Source organism: Haemorhous mexicanus, chromosome 12, assembly GCF_027477595.1.
Source record: "Haemorhous mexicanus isolate bHaeMex1 chromosome 12, bHaeMex1.pri, whole genome shotgun sequence".
Taxonomy (NCBI): domain Eukaryota; kingdom Metazoa; phylum Chordata; class Aves; order Passeriformes; family Fringillidae; genus Haemorhous; species Haemorhous mexicanus.
The window spans coordinates 2471300-2489515 of record NC_082352.1 but is presented as its reverse complement, the minus strand read 5'-3'; the positions used below and the strand labels follow the sequence as shown (position 1 = coordinate 2489515).

Genomic DNA, 18216 nt, shown 5'->3' with positions numbered 1-18216 from the left:
GTCTACAGAAATGGGGAGTGTGACTGATGGGGAGCCCAAGCAGATTTAGTTAAAGTCTGGAATCGTATTCCTTATGGATGGAGCTGCACAGAGTTGCTATCCAACATGGCTGTTGCCCAGTTTACTGATAAAGGAAAAAAACCACAGACAGATAATTCTATTCTTGGATGATTTTACATTTTCTCCAGTCGAGGGACTTCATTATAACGCTGCTGTCAGCACAGTGACAGACCTTGGCTCAGCTTCCCATCTCCTGGGGCTTGCTTTGGGATTCTTGGGGCTGAGTGGAGGCTGCAGTCTGGTAGCCAATTTTTGTAAGGCAAAATAAATTTTCCTGCTATAATGAGATACTTTTTACTGAGAATTTTTATGTATTCATACAAGATGTTTGGGGGAATACTGTTCACTGCATCTTTTTTTTGCTTTGTGGAAAAGATGGCAATGAAATAAATATCAATTGGATTATACAATTAGTCATAGATAAAACACCTCAGAATGAGCAAAATCGATTGTGGGAACAGGGAAGTCTTTTCTGCATGGAAAATCTGGAAGCAGTGAGATTTCATCACTGCTGTGGAATCTGCAGACCTTTCTGCCCTCGTGTCACCTTGGGCCAGTTCATCCTGCCCTGTGCTGGGCATTGCCAGTGCTCTGGCACTGCTGGAAAAGCTGGTCACACCAGGCTGGGCATTGCCAGTGCTCTGGCACTGCTGGAAAAGCTGGTCACACCAGGCTGGGCATTGCCAGTGCTCTGGCACTGCTGGAAAAGCTGGTCACACCAGGCTGGGCATTGCCAGTGCTCTGGCACTGCTGGAAAAGCTGGTCACACCAGGCTGGGCATTGCCAGTGCTCTGGCACTGCTGGAAAAGCGGGTCACACCAGGCTGGGCATTGCCAGTGCTCTGGCACTGCTGGAAAAGCTGGTCACACCAGGCTGGGCATTGCCAGTGCTCTGGCACTGCTGGAAAAGCTGGTTACACCAGGCTCTGGGCTCAGGGAATTCCTTGCTGGAGTCTCCACGGTGTGGTGGAGCCAGCTCAGTGAAACTCTGCCCGCTGCTGAGAGCAAAGGAAGTCAGGGAACGAGGCTCTGGAGGTTGGTGGGAAGCATTTCATGCTTTCACAGCTCCCTGGGTTCTGAAATGTAATAACAAGAGTCCTTTGAAGGAAAAGTTTGCAAATTTTCTGTAAAAACTCAAACAAACAGATATTTGCCAGGCTTTAAATACTTTCTGAGTTTGGATTTATTGTAGATTTACTAACAGAGGAATTTTCTCTTTGCTGACAGCTATTTTAATGAAAAGGGTGGAATTTTAAAGATATACATTTACTGTAGAAAATTTTTCAGCTGGAAGTTATAGGACAGGTAAATTTATTTTGAATAATATTTTCTAGATTTTTAAATCATGTGTTTTTGTTCTTTAGGCATAAAATCCATCAAGAGGAAAAATAATTTTAAATTATTAATACAGATGAAGCATATCAGTAGCAAATATTTCACAGCAGCCTGAAGACCCAAAGGCAGAAGTTCTGTTCTTTTACCTGCCATGTAAAGGAATGAGACCTGAAATGAAGAGGCTCTCTTTCTATAACTACCATGCCAGGAAAGGATTCTGTAGGAATTTTATGTCATGCCCAAATTCTCAGAGGCTGTTTTTCTGATTTTTAGCTTGTCAACTGTCCTATTCTCTGGAACAAAAGGTGCCTTTGGGCTCTGGGGCCAGATTTAGTTTCTTATTTATTCACCTGCTTGCAGACTTTTGAAGAAGATGGTGAGTTATTCTGTCAGTGCCTGCTGTACATTTTTTTTAATATCTGTATATATGATAAGAAATAATGTGGTCCACGATTGTTATTGAAAATCCAATATTACCTCTAAATGCATTCAGTCTTCCTCATGCCAGTTTTTAAGGATGTAGAATGGAAAATTTCATCTCATTCTTCTTTTCCCTCTCATTCTCTGACTCTTTAATTAAATTTATAGCTAAGTATGCAATTTTTTTTGTGTTGACCTTTCAAAGACCTTAGAGCACCTGATGGTGAATGTAGAGTCTCAGGGTTTATTTCCATGGGTCCTTGAATGAATTTGTTATAAAGGTTAATGGCACTTTCAGAATTAAGGATGACCAATGGATTACTAACAAATAGTAGCATATGTGTCCCCGGAGATACAGAACTATAAATATACCTAAATATATAGAAAGAAATACTGAATTATGTCATACACAGCATTTAAAAGAAGATAACTCCACTCCCACCAGCAATAACAGTAAATCTGCATGTCAGAATGATTAAAACTCTTTTCTATGTTGTAGGTCCACTCTTTGACATGGGTGTTGCACTTGGTGCTGGAAATCCTGTTTGGATGATCAGCTCCACCTGTGTCCCATGAAACATGGATATGCCTGTTCCTAAGGTGAGGGGTATCCATGGCCCTGGGGGGGAACCAGGCTTAAAATCTGTTTTTTTTGGTGGAGTCCCCATCCTGTATTGGCAGAGCTCAGTGTGTGCATCAGATGTCAGAGGAAGGAGCAAAGAAAAGGGAAATGATAGGAAGCTCCACACTGCAGAGTAGTTTATTGACTATTTAAAAGATTGCTGGTCAGGGTAGCCCTCACAGAGGTTGGCAGTTTTATGATTTAGTTCTTATTTTTTTACACTGAAATGAAGTATTTGCCATTTACTCTCAGGAAGGTTTTTAAAAGAGGCTTTTGATAGAGGGCAGAGAAGACAGCCCTGCAGTGCTGTTAGTGCAGGCAAGAATGAGAACCCAGCCATGCCTTTGTTCACCTAAACCAGAAGTACAAGTGAGGAAAAGGCAGCATGGCAGCAGCCCAAAGTGTAATTGTGACCCAGCATTGATTTTATCTCTCTGACAGCGTTGTGTACTAACAAGAAATACTTTGTTCACCTTGAAGTACAAACCCCATAATTCATGGTTTGTGTTTTACCAGTGAATGCACAAGTCAGTATCTCTCCACTTTATTACTAGTTTATTTATGAAGTGTTTATAAATCTGCAGGGCCTCTGAAGATGATAAAAATTTTATAAATAAGCAGAGGTGCAAAGTTCCTCACTGGAGCTGTGAACTTTTTCATGGTAGTAAGGAAGAGATGAAGACTGGAGATAAAATGCTTGGGGAGAAACCTTAGGGCTCATGAAACCCTTGTGCAACCCCAGCTTGGTTTAAATGGCATTGGGCTGGCAAAAGGGAGGGTAGAATAAGGCCCTGGGAGGCTCCTGCCCCAGAGGAACTGCCATGAGATGCAGAAACCAGTGACAGAAAAGAACTTGCACAGGGAAGGATGCAAATACAGACAGATTTTATATGAAACATGAAAAAAAAAAAATCAGCTTCCTCCATATTTCCTGACAGACTGGCACCACTCCTGAAACGAGACATGTATTTTTATGAACTATTTAATAATGGTTAAAGTAAGGGTATAACCTATTCTTTTGTTTAACAGTTTTGCCCTGTGGGAATAAATGTGCAGTAGGATAAGAAGTCTGGCAATTAGTTTAAAACCTGAAGAGCAGAGGAGTTCATGTGCTAGGAGAGAGGAGCACTGTGATAAATGATGTGGAGAGGTGGAGCCAGGGCAGTCAGGGGCCTTGTGCAATTCCTTTGCAGAGAAATGCGAGGCAGGCTTGGGGACAGAAGGAACTGAGCAAAGCAAAGGAGAAGGAGCAGATCCAGAGGTTTGCAACACAAAAAGGTTGTGCTGTGAATTGGGGTAAAACTTGGAGAGCCTGGGCAGGTGTTTAATGCAGTGGGAAGGTGTTTAATGCAAACAGGGTGGCACAAACTGATAAAGAGATACCAAAATCAACTCAGAGGGGCTGGGGTGCTGCAGCCCTCAGACTGTAACAATTTCTGGTCAGCCTTTGTGTAGGCTTGGGACAGAACATGATGTTCCCAAAATTGCTGGTAAGATTATAAAGGACCAGTTGTGAATTGAGCACTTCAAGGTAGAACTGAGCCAGAGCCAGTACAGCTGTCTGCAGAGGGAAATGATGATGGAGTAGCTGGGAAAAGAGAAAGGAATTGAAAGGGAAGGAAGGCACAGGCTCCCTGAGCTGGTGATTTGTAGTTAGGACAGCCACTTTTTTGTTCCTTAGTACTTGAAAGGACAATTGACTTTTTTCAGAAGCCAAATAGAAACAATTGAGTGGTACAAACACAAGCACTGGAGATGTGTCTCTGCCACTCTTGCTTTCATTATTTTACAGCACAAGGTAGACAGAGGAGCTTGCCCTTCTTACTAACCCAGATTTGGTCCAAGCTTAACTGAAAATGTGCTGAATATCAGACAGGGGATGAGGAAAGTGAAGGGCAGCCATATTTTTAATTTTTTTTAAAGTTTGTTTGGTTATTAGCTTGAAAAGGGACCAAATTTGGTTTTAGAGGGGTTTTGGTGTGTTTATTTTTCTTTTTTTTTTGTTTGTTTGTTCTGTTTTGCTTTGTTTTTAAATTTCATTTTAATTCCCGTGTATGCTTTGTATTTTATTATTTGGAATAGGTTATATTTTAGAGGGTCCTTTATTCTGCTTGTAAAAAGTTTTTATTATTAACTATCTGTCATTAAGGATTAAAGTATAGCATGAGCACAATGTGCAGATTCTCATCCATGAGCTTTGATGCTACTTTTCTTTGTTAGATCTCTAACAAAGAAACCACTCCCAAGGTCTACAAAGTGTCCCAAAATGAGCACCTGTTGAATACTGAAGTGTTCACTTTACCCTAAGAAGCTTCAGAATTGAGTCTTGCTGTTATGTCTTGTTGAAATGTTACTTTGGTTTTGAAATTTTTAGCTTAATTTTATATTTTTATATGTATAAATGTACAGACACACACACACATACACACCAGCAGTTAGTGTTTCAGGTCTGCTACACAACAATGTAAGTGTCTTAGGGAAAAAAAGCTGTTGTCCCAATGAGTGCATTGCTCCTTCTGGATCATCCAGCATGAGAAACAAGGATCTTATCTTATCCAGTGTTGATGTGCTCAGAAGTCACCAGGAATATGACATTTGCTCATGTTTTTGCACTGTAACATGAATTTGATTCCAATGCTCTCCCTGGATTTCTTCCTGCAGGTGAAGATCTGCTTAAGACCATGAGCATGCAAAGGGAACAAAATTAAATAAAATATTGTATGAGCAGCTGACTTCCACGCTCATCTAAAACTATCTCACAGTAGTCCCTGCTTCTGCTAATAAAACATTCAGAGCTCGTTTTACTATCTCTGAAAGTCACCTTTACTCAGCCCATCACTGCAGAGGAAAAGCACTCAACCTGTGCTGCTTTCTGCTTCCAGATATTTCGTAAGACTCTGGGAATGAGCTTGAGAGCCTTAAAAAATAACAAAGAAAAAGTCCCACACAATTATTCAGGGGCTGTAATATGATAAGAAGGTCAAGTCTTGCTTATTCTGGGGCACTTGGATTGCTGATACCATCAGTAACAGTTTGGATCTGAAGAAGTTATTTAAACTGTGCTAGATTTGGGTATTTTATATGTAATAATTTCATTGCAGGTCCATCTTAAAACTAATATCTGTGGCCAAATGCTTGATAACATATTTATTTTAGTAGTGAGTAAGGGTCAAGATCAAAACCATATAGCTATTAAATCTTAGAACTGAAAACATTTATTCATATATATATATATATATAAAATACAAAAATGATTCTACATTATGTCTATTTTAGATTTTGAAATACAATATAAATATCTATTGAGCAATTGTAGCATGTTTTACCACCAGAAATATTTGGTTTAAATGCCCAAGTTTTAAGAAGGAGAGAGAACATGTGGATTTGTAAATTCCAGATGTGTTTGCTGTCCTGGCAAGGAAAATACCTTTTTTCTCTTACTAATACAGCAAATTCTAATAGAATGAATGCAGGGGGTGCAATGTCCATTTTTCCATCCAGTTTTCAGTGATCACACTTTAAAATGGATATGTCTCCCCTCTGCTCTGAAATGTGAGATTGAATTGGGGGATATTCTTATAGGAGCTGTCCAGGAACAGGTGATATCAGCCCTCTGACTGCTGCCTGTGGCTCTCTGGCAGCACGAAGGTCAAAGCCAGCTGACACCTGGCTTGGCAAATACTGATTAAAAATTCACTGTTGGGCCTTGGTTTTCAAGTCAAAAGGAAAAAAACTCCATGTGGATTTGGAGAGAGGCTGTCCCTGAGGAAGAAGAGGTGCATGAAGGGAGTCAGAGCATGCTTTAAAAAGGTGAGAAGGCATTGTTTATGTTGAACACGTTGAGCTAACATTGCTTGCAGTGTCCCAGCAGAGGGACCATGACTCCTGCTTGTGGATCTCCTGGAAAATAAACACAAGAACTGGGGGCCAGCCCTGCCCAGAGCCCAGCAGGAAAACCTCAAGCTGTGCTGGGGCACCAAGGTCCTTGCTGCCCTGACTGATGCTGGTTCTCTGGGGCTGAGTTAAGCCCCAGGTGCTGCAGGCAGAGTGCAGCTGACACAGAGTGCTGTGTGGGTGGCTGTTTCTCAGGGTAGAAAATGCATGAAATAATCACATATTCAGTCAAAAGCCCCGGGAAAAAGCATTATTTACCACCCTGCCTCCTGATGGTGTTTAGTCTGGAGCTAAGTGCAGCTTTGGCTGCAATAATCAATGTGCAGAGCCCGTGGGAATGGATTGGGAGCCACACTGAGGACACTGTTATTACACTGCTTTTCTACTGCTTTCAAAATCACTTTGTATCTGACAGTGAGAACTGGTGTTGGAATAAATCAGCTGAGACTCCATTTCCTACATGCAGAAAGCCAATTCTTTATTCACAAAGCTCATATTTGTAGGAAATATCAGAAGGGATTGTGTTAAACCTAACTGGTGGGCAACACAGTGAAACTCAGTTCATTGGCCTGTAAGGGCTGTTGCATGTGTCTATCAAATTTTCTCTCTCTAGATATGTTAACATATTTCCTTTGTGGATTGTCGTGGGACAAATCTTATTGTTTACACAGATGAATTTGTTTTTCACCCTCAGAATAGATTGTTGTGTTAAAGGAACTTCTCATTCACAAAATGGGAACTTGCAAATTGTTTGTGAGCTGCACTTAGAAGAAATGCCAGGCCAGCTCTGGCAATTTTAGCAGAGTAAGGCTTTTCTTTTATAATTCTTCTACCTGTCTACAACAAACTGGCAGCAAAATGAAAACATGCCCCACCCAGTAATGTCTTTCTGTACATGTTCTTCCTTTCTTTTCCCTTCAGTTGCCCCAGTGAGGTACTGGGTGTAGATCTTACCCTCGCTGGAGACCAAAACTCGGCTGCATTTCAATGGTGCAGACACAGCCCTGTGGAGGTTGGGAGAAAAGGGGAATTTATGGCTGGAAAGGGATTAGTGCTGCTGTGAAGAGATCTATTTACAGAGTCCACCCACCCTCAACGGGCTCTGTACGTGGACTTGGATGTGGGAATTGCCTAGTGCTTCCCTGGGAGGTCTTGAGATGGGCACCAGAGAGAGGGAAACCAGGCATTGTTATGTGGGATTGCACATGGTTTTAGAAGCTTACACAAGGCACAGGAAAAGTACACCTTTGTGTTTGACATTCAATTTTTCAAGTTTTATTACATAAAGACTGCTAAGCCCCATTAATTCACAGAGAAATCCTCACTGAAGTGATCAGTTTATGAAAATTGTCTTCCTGCCATTGAGTGGAATTAATTGCTAATGAAAAAAAAAAAGTGTAGCAAGACACGAGACAACCTACTATATGAATAATGTATTTTTGCTGTATTTGCTAAGTCAAGAAAAATTCAAGTGATTTGACCTTACTTACTCCTTTGGTATATATATGTGTATATATATATATATCCCCACAGTCATCACTTATGTTTTAGAAAGTTTTATTAAAAAATAAGCAATTAGTTGAGCTGATAATCCACCTTTTTTTTTTTTTTTTGATAGAGCTCTAGGCTTCTAGGTGAAAAACTGGATTACTTGTGAGAAAAATCAGAATCCTAGAACAGCTGTAGCTCGAGATGGGATTAAAAAAATCTCTTAATACTGAATCATGGCATTAAGAGGCTGGGGATAAATGCAGACAGTTGATGAGAAGGTTTGTATACACATTGGCTTGGATGATGTCTTGCCTTTGAAGATGAGTCAATGGGAACACTAAAGCTGATGGACACTGAAAAGATCAGCTCTCTGCAGTTCAGATCTGTGCTGTTTTACCAGGACTGAAGAGAATCACTAATTTTTCCAGCTAACTCAAAGCTCTTCCACTGAAGGAAGAAGAGGGGGCTGGCTGTTCTTTTTTGGCTCTTCAGGAAGGGTTTAATGCTCTGCACTTCCTCCAAGTGATTTCTCTGCCTGCTTTTGCCAGATCCAGGCAGGCCCTGAGGGGCAGCTCTGAGGCTGTTCAAGATGTGATTTCTCAGGCTGGTGACAGTGGGCACTGCCAAGTAAACAGAGTGACAAAATGGTTTTTTGCCAGCATGCCACCTGGCATTTCTGACTGCCCAGTGTTTATCCCTTGGCTTTCCAGGTGTATTCCTTGGTGCCAGCTCTTTCCCACAGCTGAGTTTCCTGGTGGATCCCTGCTAGCCTGGCTTCTGCTTGTGCTGGCAGTTGCTGTTGAGTTCTAGGAGGCAGCAGGACTGGCCATGGCCATCTGAGCCTTGTCCTGGCTGCACTGGTCCCAAAGGCTGTGGGTTTTGCTGCTCTGGGTCCTCACCTGGCTGCAATTGCAGAGCTCAGGTCATTCCCAGGCTTGGAAATCCACGGAGAGCAGGGCCCTGCTTGTGTCTGCAAGGGCAAAACGCTGCAGGAGTGGGAGCTCACCCAGCCCCAGAGCTGGAGCAGCCAGCAGTGACATTTGGGCATTTTCAGTGTCCATGTGGATGGCTCTTGCCCAGCTGGGTGATACAGAGGAGAGCATCTTGTCCTCCCCAGCTGTGTCACTCACCCACATCATCTGTCATTTTCCATCCTCCCTCCTGCTCCAGCAGGAATTCCTCAGCCAGCAAGGCTGTGCTCCAAGGCATGGCAGAGCCCAGCTGCAGGGAGTGTGTGCAGAGAACCTGCCCTTGGTGGCCTTGGAGCAAGCCCAGGCTGCCAACCAGGGGCAGGACCTGCTGGCCAGGCTGGAGGTGTCACCTGTGCTGTCACTGGGCCAGGACAGCAGCTCTGGGGTGGGGGGGGACCCTCCCTGGGGGGGACCCTCCCTGCTGGAAGCTGCTCCTCTGGAGAGGCGGCCAGGCAGGGTGGGACCTGGTCAGGGTGCTGGTCACCGGGCCCTGGACACTCTGTGGGGGCAGAGAGGAGCGGGGGGGCAGGATGGGGTCTGGGGGCAGCAGAGGTGTGAGCTGAGCAGGCTGAGGTGGCTCAGCTGCTGCTGTGTTCCTCCAGGCTGGCTCTGCTCACAGGGAATCTGCTGCTTGTGTACAGCAGAACTTTGTGGATCAGAGGGAGAAATAGCATTTTCCCCTCTCCTGATTTTGACCTACAAATTCACCGGCTGCTGTTTCTCTTTCCTGCTCCCTTTGCATCCTGCTGGCTGTCCAGGCCTGTTTGGGACAGATTGTCAGTGTGCACAAACAGTTTGTCACCTTTGTCCTTACCTTAGCCCAGTGAAATGTCACAAACAGATCTTATGCTGACCTGGGTGTTGGCTGCTCATCTTTGTGGCTCACCAGCTGGAGTTGGTCCTGGTGATCTGCAGGTGATCTGGATCCCAAAGGCAGAGCCAGCCTCTCCCACTGTGCTCTCTCCAGGGAGCTTGGCAGAACTGCTGGATCTGCAGGGATCTGTGCAGAGGAGGGGCAGGAGAGAGGATGGAGGCTGATTAACTGGCTGAACTGGATCCACTTGCAAGAAGTCTCTGACTTGCAGGTAGTTATTAATCTGTAATTGTGTGAAAGGATTTCTGCCAATACTTCCAACTTTTAGGTGCTCACTGAAAGGTTCTCGGTACATTTTTGTTACTGGTTTGTTTCTTGGCTACTTGGGAAAGTTTTGCTGTGTGGTTATAACGTAAAAATAATTAACAAATTGTAACTAGTGGATCAGGTGTGTGCTTGTGAGCAAATGTTCTCATTCAAGGCAAAACAGAACCAAGAGTCACCGAAGAAAAAAATTATTTGGTGTTGCTTCAGAAAATCCTGTTCAGTAGTTGTAGTTTGGTTTGGAAAGAGAATATTCTAGACAAGTAGGGTTGGACATCTTCACCCAAACCAGATTGGGTATCATGTGACACAGTAGCAGGATTTGGTGCTGACTCCTCCTGGCAAACAGGTAAACGTGCCCAGGGAGGATGATCTGGATCGAGGTTGATTGAAGGAGGCATCTGGAGATGGCATCCTCCCCAGAGCCCTTCCCTTGCCCTTCATGCCCTCCAGAACTGCTGCCTGAACGAATCACTGCCTTTTCCTACAGAAATCCAAGCCTTGCAGCCTCCCTGGCTTCCACAAATGTCTGAGAATTCTTGTGGAGTCAGCGCTAAAGAATGAATGGATGGAATGACCTTTGGGGCGTCACTGATTTCACTGGCCATGGTTGGGGTGAGGTGGCACACAGGGAAGTGGAGTGGGCAGCAGTGGGAATGCAGCAGGCATCCATGGGGGATCCATGAGGGGATTCCTGAAGGGTCCATGGGGGATCCATCAGGAATCCATGGGGGGGTCCCTGGAGGATCCATGGGGGATCCATCAGGAATCCCTGGGGGGTCCATGGGGGATCCATGGGGGGTCCATCAGGAATCCCTGGGGGGTCCATGGGGGATCCATGGGGGATCCATGGGGAATCCCTGGGGGGTCCATGGGGGATCCCTCAGGGATCCATGGGGAATCCATGGGGGATCCCTCAGGGATCCATCGGGAATCCATGGGGAGTCCATGGGGGATCCATGGGGGATCCATCAGGAATCCCTGGGGGGTCCATGGGGGATCCCTCAGGGATCCATGGGGAATCCATGGGGATCCATCGGGAAGCCGGAGCGCGGCCGTGCCCAGCGCTGCCATCGGGCACCACCTGGCGGCCGCCGGCGGTCATTGCAGCCCGCGCTGCTGCGGCGGGGCGCGGATCGGGTCGGGATAAAGCGGTAAAGGAAAAAGGGAATAAAGGGAATAAAGGGCAGTGTGCGGGGCAGGGATAAAGACTAGAGAGCAGTGTCCCGGGAGCAGAGATACGGGATAAAGCGCAGTGTCCCGGGTCCGAGGGCAGGGACACGGGATAGAGGGCAGTGTCCTGATGCTGAGAGCAGGACATGGGGTACATTGAGTGTCCAGGGGCCGAGGTCGGGCCCACAGGACAAAGGGCAGTGTCCCGCTGCCGAGAGCAGGGACAAGGCTCAGGTTCCCTGAAGTGCCAGGGATTCCACCCATCAGTGCTGTGGACACACCAAGTGCAGCTCAGGCCTTTGGCAGTTTTGGGTTCTTCAGGTTTGCTCTGAATTTCAGGGGGAAGAGGGAAGCCCGGACATCTGTTTAGAAAAGCCATTTTTAAAAGCTGGAGCTGGGAATTGTGTTTCAGGCTCTTTGCAGTGCCCAGTACAGAGCAGTTCGTGGTGCCAGCGCTGTCCCCAGCCCCATCCGTGGGGCAGAGCTGAGGGGCTCCTGGGGCTGCCTTTGGCCTCCCCCTGTGGGAATGCTCGGTTTGGAGCAGCACTGCAGGCCAGGCCTGGGGCTCCTGGGGCTGCCACCAGAGCTCCTGGGACCATTTGCAGCCCAGCTGTTTCTGACCTTTTGGCAAAGCTCGCTGGGGCTGTGTTTGCTGGATGTGTCTGCCCACGGAGCTCTGTCCTGCTTTGTTCTGGTGACTTCACCCCGAGCACTGGCTTTCCTTTTTTAATGAGGAATTAAAGAGCTTCAGAGATTTCTGACTGACTGTGGCATTGATGAAGGGGTTAACTGGATGGATTGAGTCTTGAGGGGAAGCAGGTGGGACAGCTCCTCACTGAGGATAAGTGGAAGGAACTGCTGGTTTTCCCTTTTCCTTTAGGTCAGGCAGGAACAAAGTCAGGAAGCTGAGAGAGGTCAGCAAAGATCTGTGCATGTTTATGGCTCATAAAAGCATTTTTCTGGTATTGTTTTATTTCCCTTATTTTCTGATGCAGCCTGAAAGAATGTCTTTGCTGTTTTGTTTTCTGTTGTGTTTTTTCTATGGATGAGATTCAGTCTAAATCTTCCACTGTGATCAGATCAGACTCTTATTCATTTCCTGGTAGTACTTCATGACTTGTGGTACACTAAGATTGTGAAATGGGAAGATTTCTGTGAGAAAGATATCACCTTGGTGATGTATTTCATTCCAGAAAGTTTGTGAAATAAAGCAAACAGAGTTTTACTTCCTTTTCTCTCAAACTTGAAACATTTATTAAAAAAAAAGAGAAAAAAGGAAAAGAAGGGAGAATAGGTTAGAAAGGATGGTGATTATTTATTTTAGTCCTAACCCCACGTGAAATATAATAAGTGTAAGTATTATTCCTAGCCAAGTAAGAGAGTACATCACCATATTTACTGCCACCAGGGCATTTTCCCTGCATATGACATATGCTAGGGAGTGAAAAGATGTGAAATAAATGTATAGAGGTGGATCTGTAGCCTGAACCCTGAGCTCCAAAAGGCAGTGAGGCTTTGCAGGCTGTCCCCTGCAGTCAGCCCTGGCAGGGTGACAATTCCTGTGCAGGGCAGGTGTCACTGCCAGGCTGGCTGGGCCCTCCTGGGGCTGTTCCAAGCCCTTGTGGCTGAAAGGAGGAAAGGAAGAATGCACTTCTTGAAGAAAAAGAGCTCAGAAATGATTATTTGGTTTTCCTCTGGTAACAATCCTTCTGTTTTCACTGGGTTTGCTGTTGCAGTAGCACTGGACTGCAAAAGGATGATAAATCACAGAATTGTTCTTCCTTTCTCTGGTGTAAATTTGTCTTGATAAGGGGACCTTGGCTCACCTGCCCTACCTGGGATGTGCCACTGTGTGCCAGGTGTTCACATTCAGACAGCTTTTCATTGCTGCTTTCATACATATCAAGGATTCTCATCACAAGCCATTGCTTCATAAAAAGTTCTAATGGGGTGGGAGTAAAAAAAACCCTTTATTAAATGGCATGAACTTCTGGATCTGAATGTAATAAAATAATAATTTATGATATATTTTTAGGGAGAAGAGATTAAAGTGCATATTAATTAAAAGAATAATGAAAACCTTTGTGAGATTCTCTCCCACAAGTTGCAAGTAGCTGTTTAATCAAATTCTTTCTATGGAAAAATGCATTTCATTATAAGATAATTAGCACATCTATTGTGTTTTTAATATAACTTGTGCTAAAGTGTGTTTGATCTGGTGTTTGCTCATGGCAATTAGCAGTGAAGGAATTAAACTTTTTTGCTTTATTCTGGGCTCTGTAAATTATAAGTGCCATATCTGGGGAAAATGGATGTGATCTTTTGTAAAGCCCTAGATTAATCTTGGGAATATACTGGGGTAGTCATTAGCAGCAGCAAAAAGAGAAGGTGGGGAGCTGTGCTGCCTAAAGCTGCAAATTTAGGGGTGATTTATTTTCTGGCACCGATGTGTTTCGTTGTGTCTGTCCTGTGCCAGTCCTGAGGAAGCTGGAGGGTTCTGTACCCAGGGTGTTCTGTACAGGTTCTGTACCCAGGGTGTTCTGTACAGGTTCAGGTTCTGCAAAGGCTCAGGTTCTGTACAGGTTCTGCACAGGTTCTGCCCCCCAGGGTGTTCTGCTCAGGTTCTGCACATGTTCTGTACAGGTTTTGCACAGGTTCAGGTTCTGTACAGATTCTGTACCCAGGGTGTTCTGCACAGGCTCAGGTTCTGCACAGATTCTGTGCCCCAGGATGTTCTGCACAGGTTCTGTACAGGCTCAAGTTCTGCACAGGCTCAGGTTTTGTACAGGTTTTGTACAGGTTCTGAACAGGTTCTGCACAGGTTCTGTACCCCAGGGTGTTCTGCACAGGTTCAGGTTCTGCACAGGTTCTGCAACCCAGGGTGTTCTGCATAGAGGTTCTGCACAAGTTCAGGTTCTGCACAGGTTCTGCACCCCAGGGTGTTCTGCACAGGTTCAGGTTCTGCACAGGTTCTGCACAGGTTCTGTACCCCAGGGTGTTCTGCACAGGTTCTGCACAGTTTCAGGTTCTGCACAGGTTCTGCACAGGTTCAGGTTTTGTACAGGTTTTGTACAGGTTCTGAACAGGTTCTGCACCCCAGGGTGTTCTGCACAGGTTCAGGTTCTGCACGGGTTCTGCACAGGTTCTGCACAGGTTCAGGTTCTGCACAGATTCTGCACCCCAGGGTGTTCTGCACAGGTTCTGCACAGGTTCAGGTTCTGCACAGGTTCTGCACCCCAGGGTGTTCTGCACAGGTTCTGCACAGGTTCAGGTTCTGCACAGATTCTGCACCCCAGGGTGTTCTGCACAGGTTCTGCACAGGTTCAGGTTCTGCACAGGTTCTGCACCCCAGGGTGTTCTGCACAGGTTCTGCACAGGTTCAGGTTCTGCACAGGTTCTGCACCCCAGGGTGTTCCGCACAGGTTCTGCACAGGTTCAGGTTTTGTACAGGTTTTGTACAGGTTCTGCACAGGTTCTGCACCCCAGGGTGTTCTGCACAGGTTCTGCACCCTGCTGCAGTCTGGGGCAGCAGGACAGGGACGGGCTGGGCAGGCTCAGCCCCTGCTCCCGTTGATCCCATTCCCAGATCCCCTGGGGCTGCCCTGCCCTGGGGCTGTGTGAGTGTGGCTGGTGCTCCCTGCCGCATGTGGGAGGCAGGAAAGCAGGGCAGAGGCTCGGGTGGTTCAGAGCCACGCTGATTCCTGGCTGCTGGTACCCCAAAGCTCTGCTGGGCACCCCCCGGGTCCAGCCTGCGCTGCTGGGGCTGTTCTGTGCCTACAGCTGTGCCAGAGGGAGAAAACTGCCTCTGCAGAAAGGTCTTGGGTCAGCTGGTGCCTAGGCTGGGCTCACTTGGAGGGTTTTTATGGCTGGGTTCACTGTGGCACAAAGCCTGATATTGTCTGCTGAGTGGAGCTCGTTAATGCACAGAAAATCCAAACTTGAGATTGGCTTTTATGTAGTAAAAAAACAACATAACACAGTACAGGAATATAAAAAGAAACCGTCCAGTGCAAACATCATATACATTGGAAATGGATACAGTGTTCCTTAAAATAACTTTAAAAAATCAGGCTTAAAAACAGCAATTCCAGGTAATAGAATCTGGCTGATACCTACCAAAGTACTTGACTTACTCCACTAAATAATTTCCTAACTAATTTTACCTGCTGATAGCCAATACCACAGGTGCTGACAAAATCCTTAAACTGTAAGTATTATTAGTTAGCATTCTTTATAATACACAAATATGTGGAACCCCTAGAGCACATACAGCTGGCTGGATTAAGCAAAACAGAATGAGCCCATTCAAAATAAAACCTAGGCTGTCACCCCAAAATGTACTTTGTAAAAACAAAGGATAGAACCTAAGTCTAATTTGCCCAATGGACAGAATTATCCTCAGTTTTCCTTTAGTTCATACTTGAAAATTTGAGTGATTACATTGTTGATGTTGTATTAATGTCCAGCCAAGTCATGCACTGGACTTTTTACAGCGGTGAGGAGCAGTGTGAGACCATTATTGTGCATTGTTATTTCCTGCCAAGAAAACATTTCAGGGGAAGGGAGTGTGAATAGTGTGAATTGGAGATGATGTGAACAAGCAAAAAGCAAATTTGCGAGGTTCCACTATACTTAAGAAAAAAAAAAAAAAGATTTAGTACTATTTGGTTAGCTACCAGATTTAAATAATCAAACCAACTAAACTAATACATACAGCTCCAGCACAGATCCTGCACAGTGGAGGATCTGTGTAGTAGGGCTCTGTTCCTGTTGGAGGCAACAGGACTCTGCACTGCTGCAAGCCAGAGACAGGCCATGGTCCCAAGGGACCCACTTTTCCCAAAATGTGTTTGGCTGGGTCCCTTCCAGTGTGGGAAGTTTCATTCTGGTCATTCTGTGGCTCTTCACAGGTGGGAAACTGAGCACAGTCCCTTTCCAGAGACGTGGTGGCTGCAGCTCCATTTGTGGTGCTTTTGAGCAGCCCAGTGTGTGGGTGTGTAGCATTCTGGTATGGGAGTCTACAGTATTTTCCTTGGTGGAAAATACTCCTTTTACAGTACCTGCTTAGAAAAAAAGCACAACAGTTTCACAGTAATGAGACCCTTCATTTTTTGTCCCTGAAAAAATGCTATTGCTTTAATAATGCTGAATAAACCCCCTATTCAACCTCTTTAGAAATCTAGAGAGACCTGTATTTCCATCTAGAGAGATTTAGTGTTGGAGTCTTGACATTCCCCTGATCTCCACTTTTCCTGCCCTGCAGGACATGTTCCATTGAGTAACACTGAGATCCTATTTACAGAGAGAAAAAACAATTTTGCTGCTAGCTAGAGCAAATTCTAGCACACCAGAAATGTGCCCGAAATTGTTATCAGGCTGTTAAAAATGACAGATGAAACCAGATTGTGTGTCTAAAAATCCTGTCTAATTTTATCTTGAGTAACTCATAGATGTAGTAGAAGGCTATAAAGCAAAAATAATTAATAGAAGGGGAAATAAGGAAAAAATAATGCTTGTTTTTGAAAGTGATGGAATAATTTCTAATACTAAGTGATAGACCATATGTTCCTCCTCTCTGCTGCTGGGTGAGCATAAGTGTGGAATATCAATAAAGATGTTGCAAGAGGGGCAGGCAAAGCAGCCAGCTGGAGATCCAGGGGGGCTAAAGCATCCCTTCCCAATGGCACTGAGCCTCTCTCTCCTAGCAGAGGGTGACCTTGGATGTATGTGGATGGAAACAGCACAGGAGGAGAGGATTGAGGGAGAAACTGGGGACAAAACCAGGAGAAGTGGGGAAGAGGGGGAGAAGAGGTGTGTTCTGGAAGGCTTGAGCAGATCAGTGAGCAGGAATTTTGGGGCAAAAAATGAATGTTAATGAGGACAGTAGTGCTAGGGGAAGTTAATATAGGTGATCTCTGTGTGTCTTTTTAACCCAACTGCAGGTTTTTTCCATGCCTGTTTGAAATCCTTGAGGGAAGAACTGTGAGTTCCTCTTTGGCTGCTGGCAGTCTCTTGGTGTCTATCTGTAGGGGGGGGAGAAAACTCATGGCTAGTTTGAGCTTAATACACAAAATCTTCACTTGGTTCTGATCCATACAGCTCAGCTAACATCTTGAACCTGGGTCCCCAGTCATTGAGAAAGTCATAGTCAATGTCTGAGTCTGAGGAGCCTGAGCCCAGAGAGCTGAGGGACTCGGCGATGGACTCGGCGCCTTCGTAGCCGTAGATGTGCAGGGTGTCGTAGGGCAGCAGATCCCTGTCGTTGTCAGCCTCATCCTTCTTCACCTCAATCATCATCTCCATGCCCCCAGCTCCAGGGGTGATGTTCCCAGGAGGTTTCTGGACCTGTGCATAGGGAGAGGGAGCGGGCTCTGCCTTGAGGCCGTTCTTGCGGACGGAGTTGAGCACGGACACGTCGTAGCTGGTGGTGTCCATCTCACCGCCGCCCTCCTCGTCGTAGGTGACCAGCTGCTCGTGGATCTCTGCCACGCTCCTCCCCAGCCCACTCAGGTCCTTCTTGTGCCTCTTTCTCAGCAGAATCAGCAACACAATCACTGCAAACGAAACTTAGATGAGCGCGTGTGAATAGAGAAGTAAGCCACTAAAAAAATTGCATTTCAGATATGTAAGGTAGTCTGAAGGTTTTGGGGGGGGGTTATGAGTGTTTTTTTAACACATATTTATTTTAAAAATTTCTATTTAACTGTAGGATTTGTTGAAGGAGTTCAGTCTGGACAGAGATTGTCCCCCCGACTCTTGAGCTGGAATCACAAGTACAAATACATGATGTCACAAGGTCATTGAATCAACCACTGCCTTGAACTCTTAATGGCAAGCATTATGTGGTACTTGCAAAACAGGCCAGTTCTCAGGCAAGGAAAAGGTGCTCAGCCTTCTCTGATAGATTTCAGATGCAGCAAACAGGTACTGGTCTGCTGGTTTGTTACAAATATATTTATGTTCACTGTACTGCTTCAAGGGTTTCCAGACTAGTTCCTGCCATAGGAACCAGGAATCCTGTTGTTATTACCCCAGCCCAAATGTCCTGCTCTATAGCTGTGTCTGAGGCTGGTACCAGTAAATCAAGTATATTATACATGTGTGCAATAGCCT

General features: G+C 45.4%; 1 protein-coding gene across 4 annotated transcripts in view; it reads right to left on the bottom strand.

Annotated features, from left to right (window-relative positions):
• Positions 1–15041: 15041 nt before the first annotated feature.
• The window catches only part of CDH5 (cadherin 5), a 37771-nt gene continuing 34596 nt past the window's right edge, over positions 15042–18216 (bottom strand). For all 4 annotated transcript variants that reach the window (XM_059857747.1, XM_059857748.1, XM_059857751.1 and 1 more), the window contains one exon: positions 15042–17657. In XM_059857747.1, the coding sequence (XP_059713730.1) occupies positions 17164–17657 (494 nt within the window). In that variant the 3' untranslated portion in view covers positions 15042–17163. The remainder of the gene's footprint in view (positions 17658–18216) is intronic.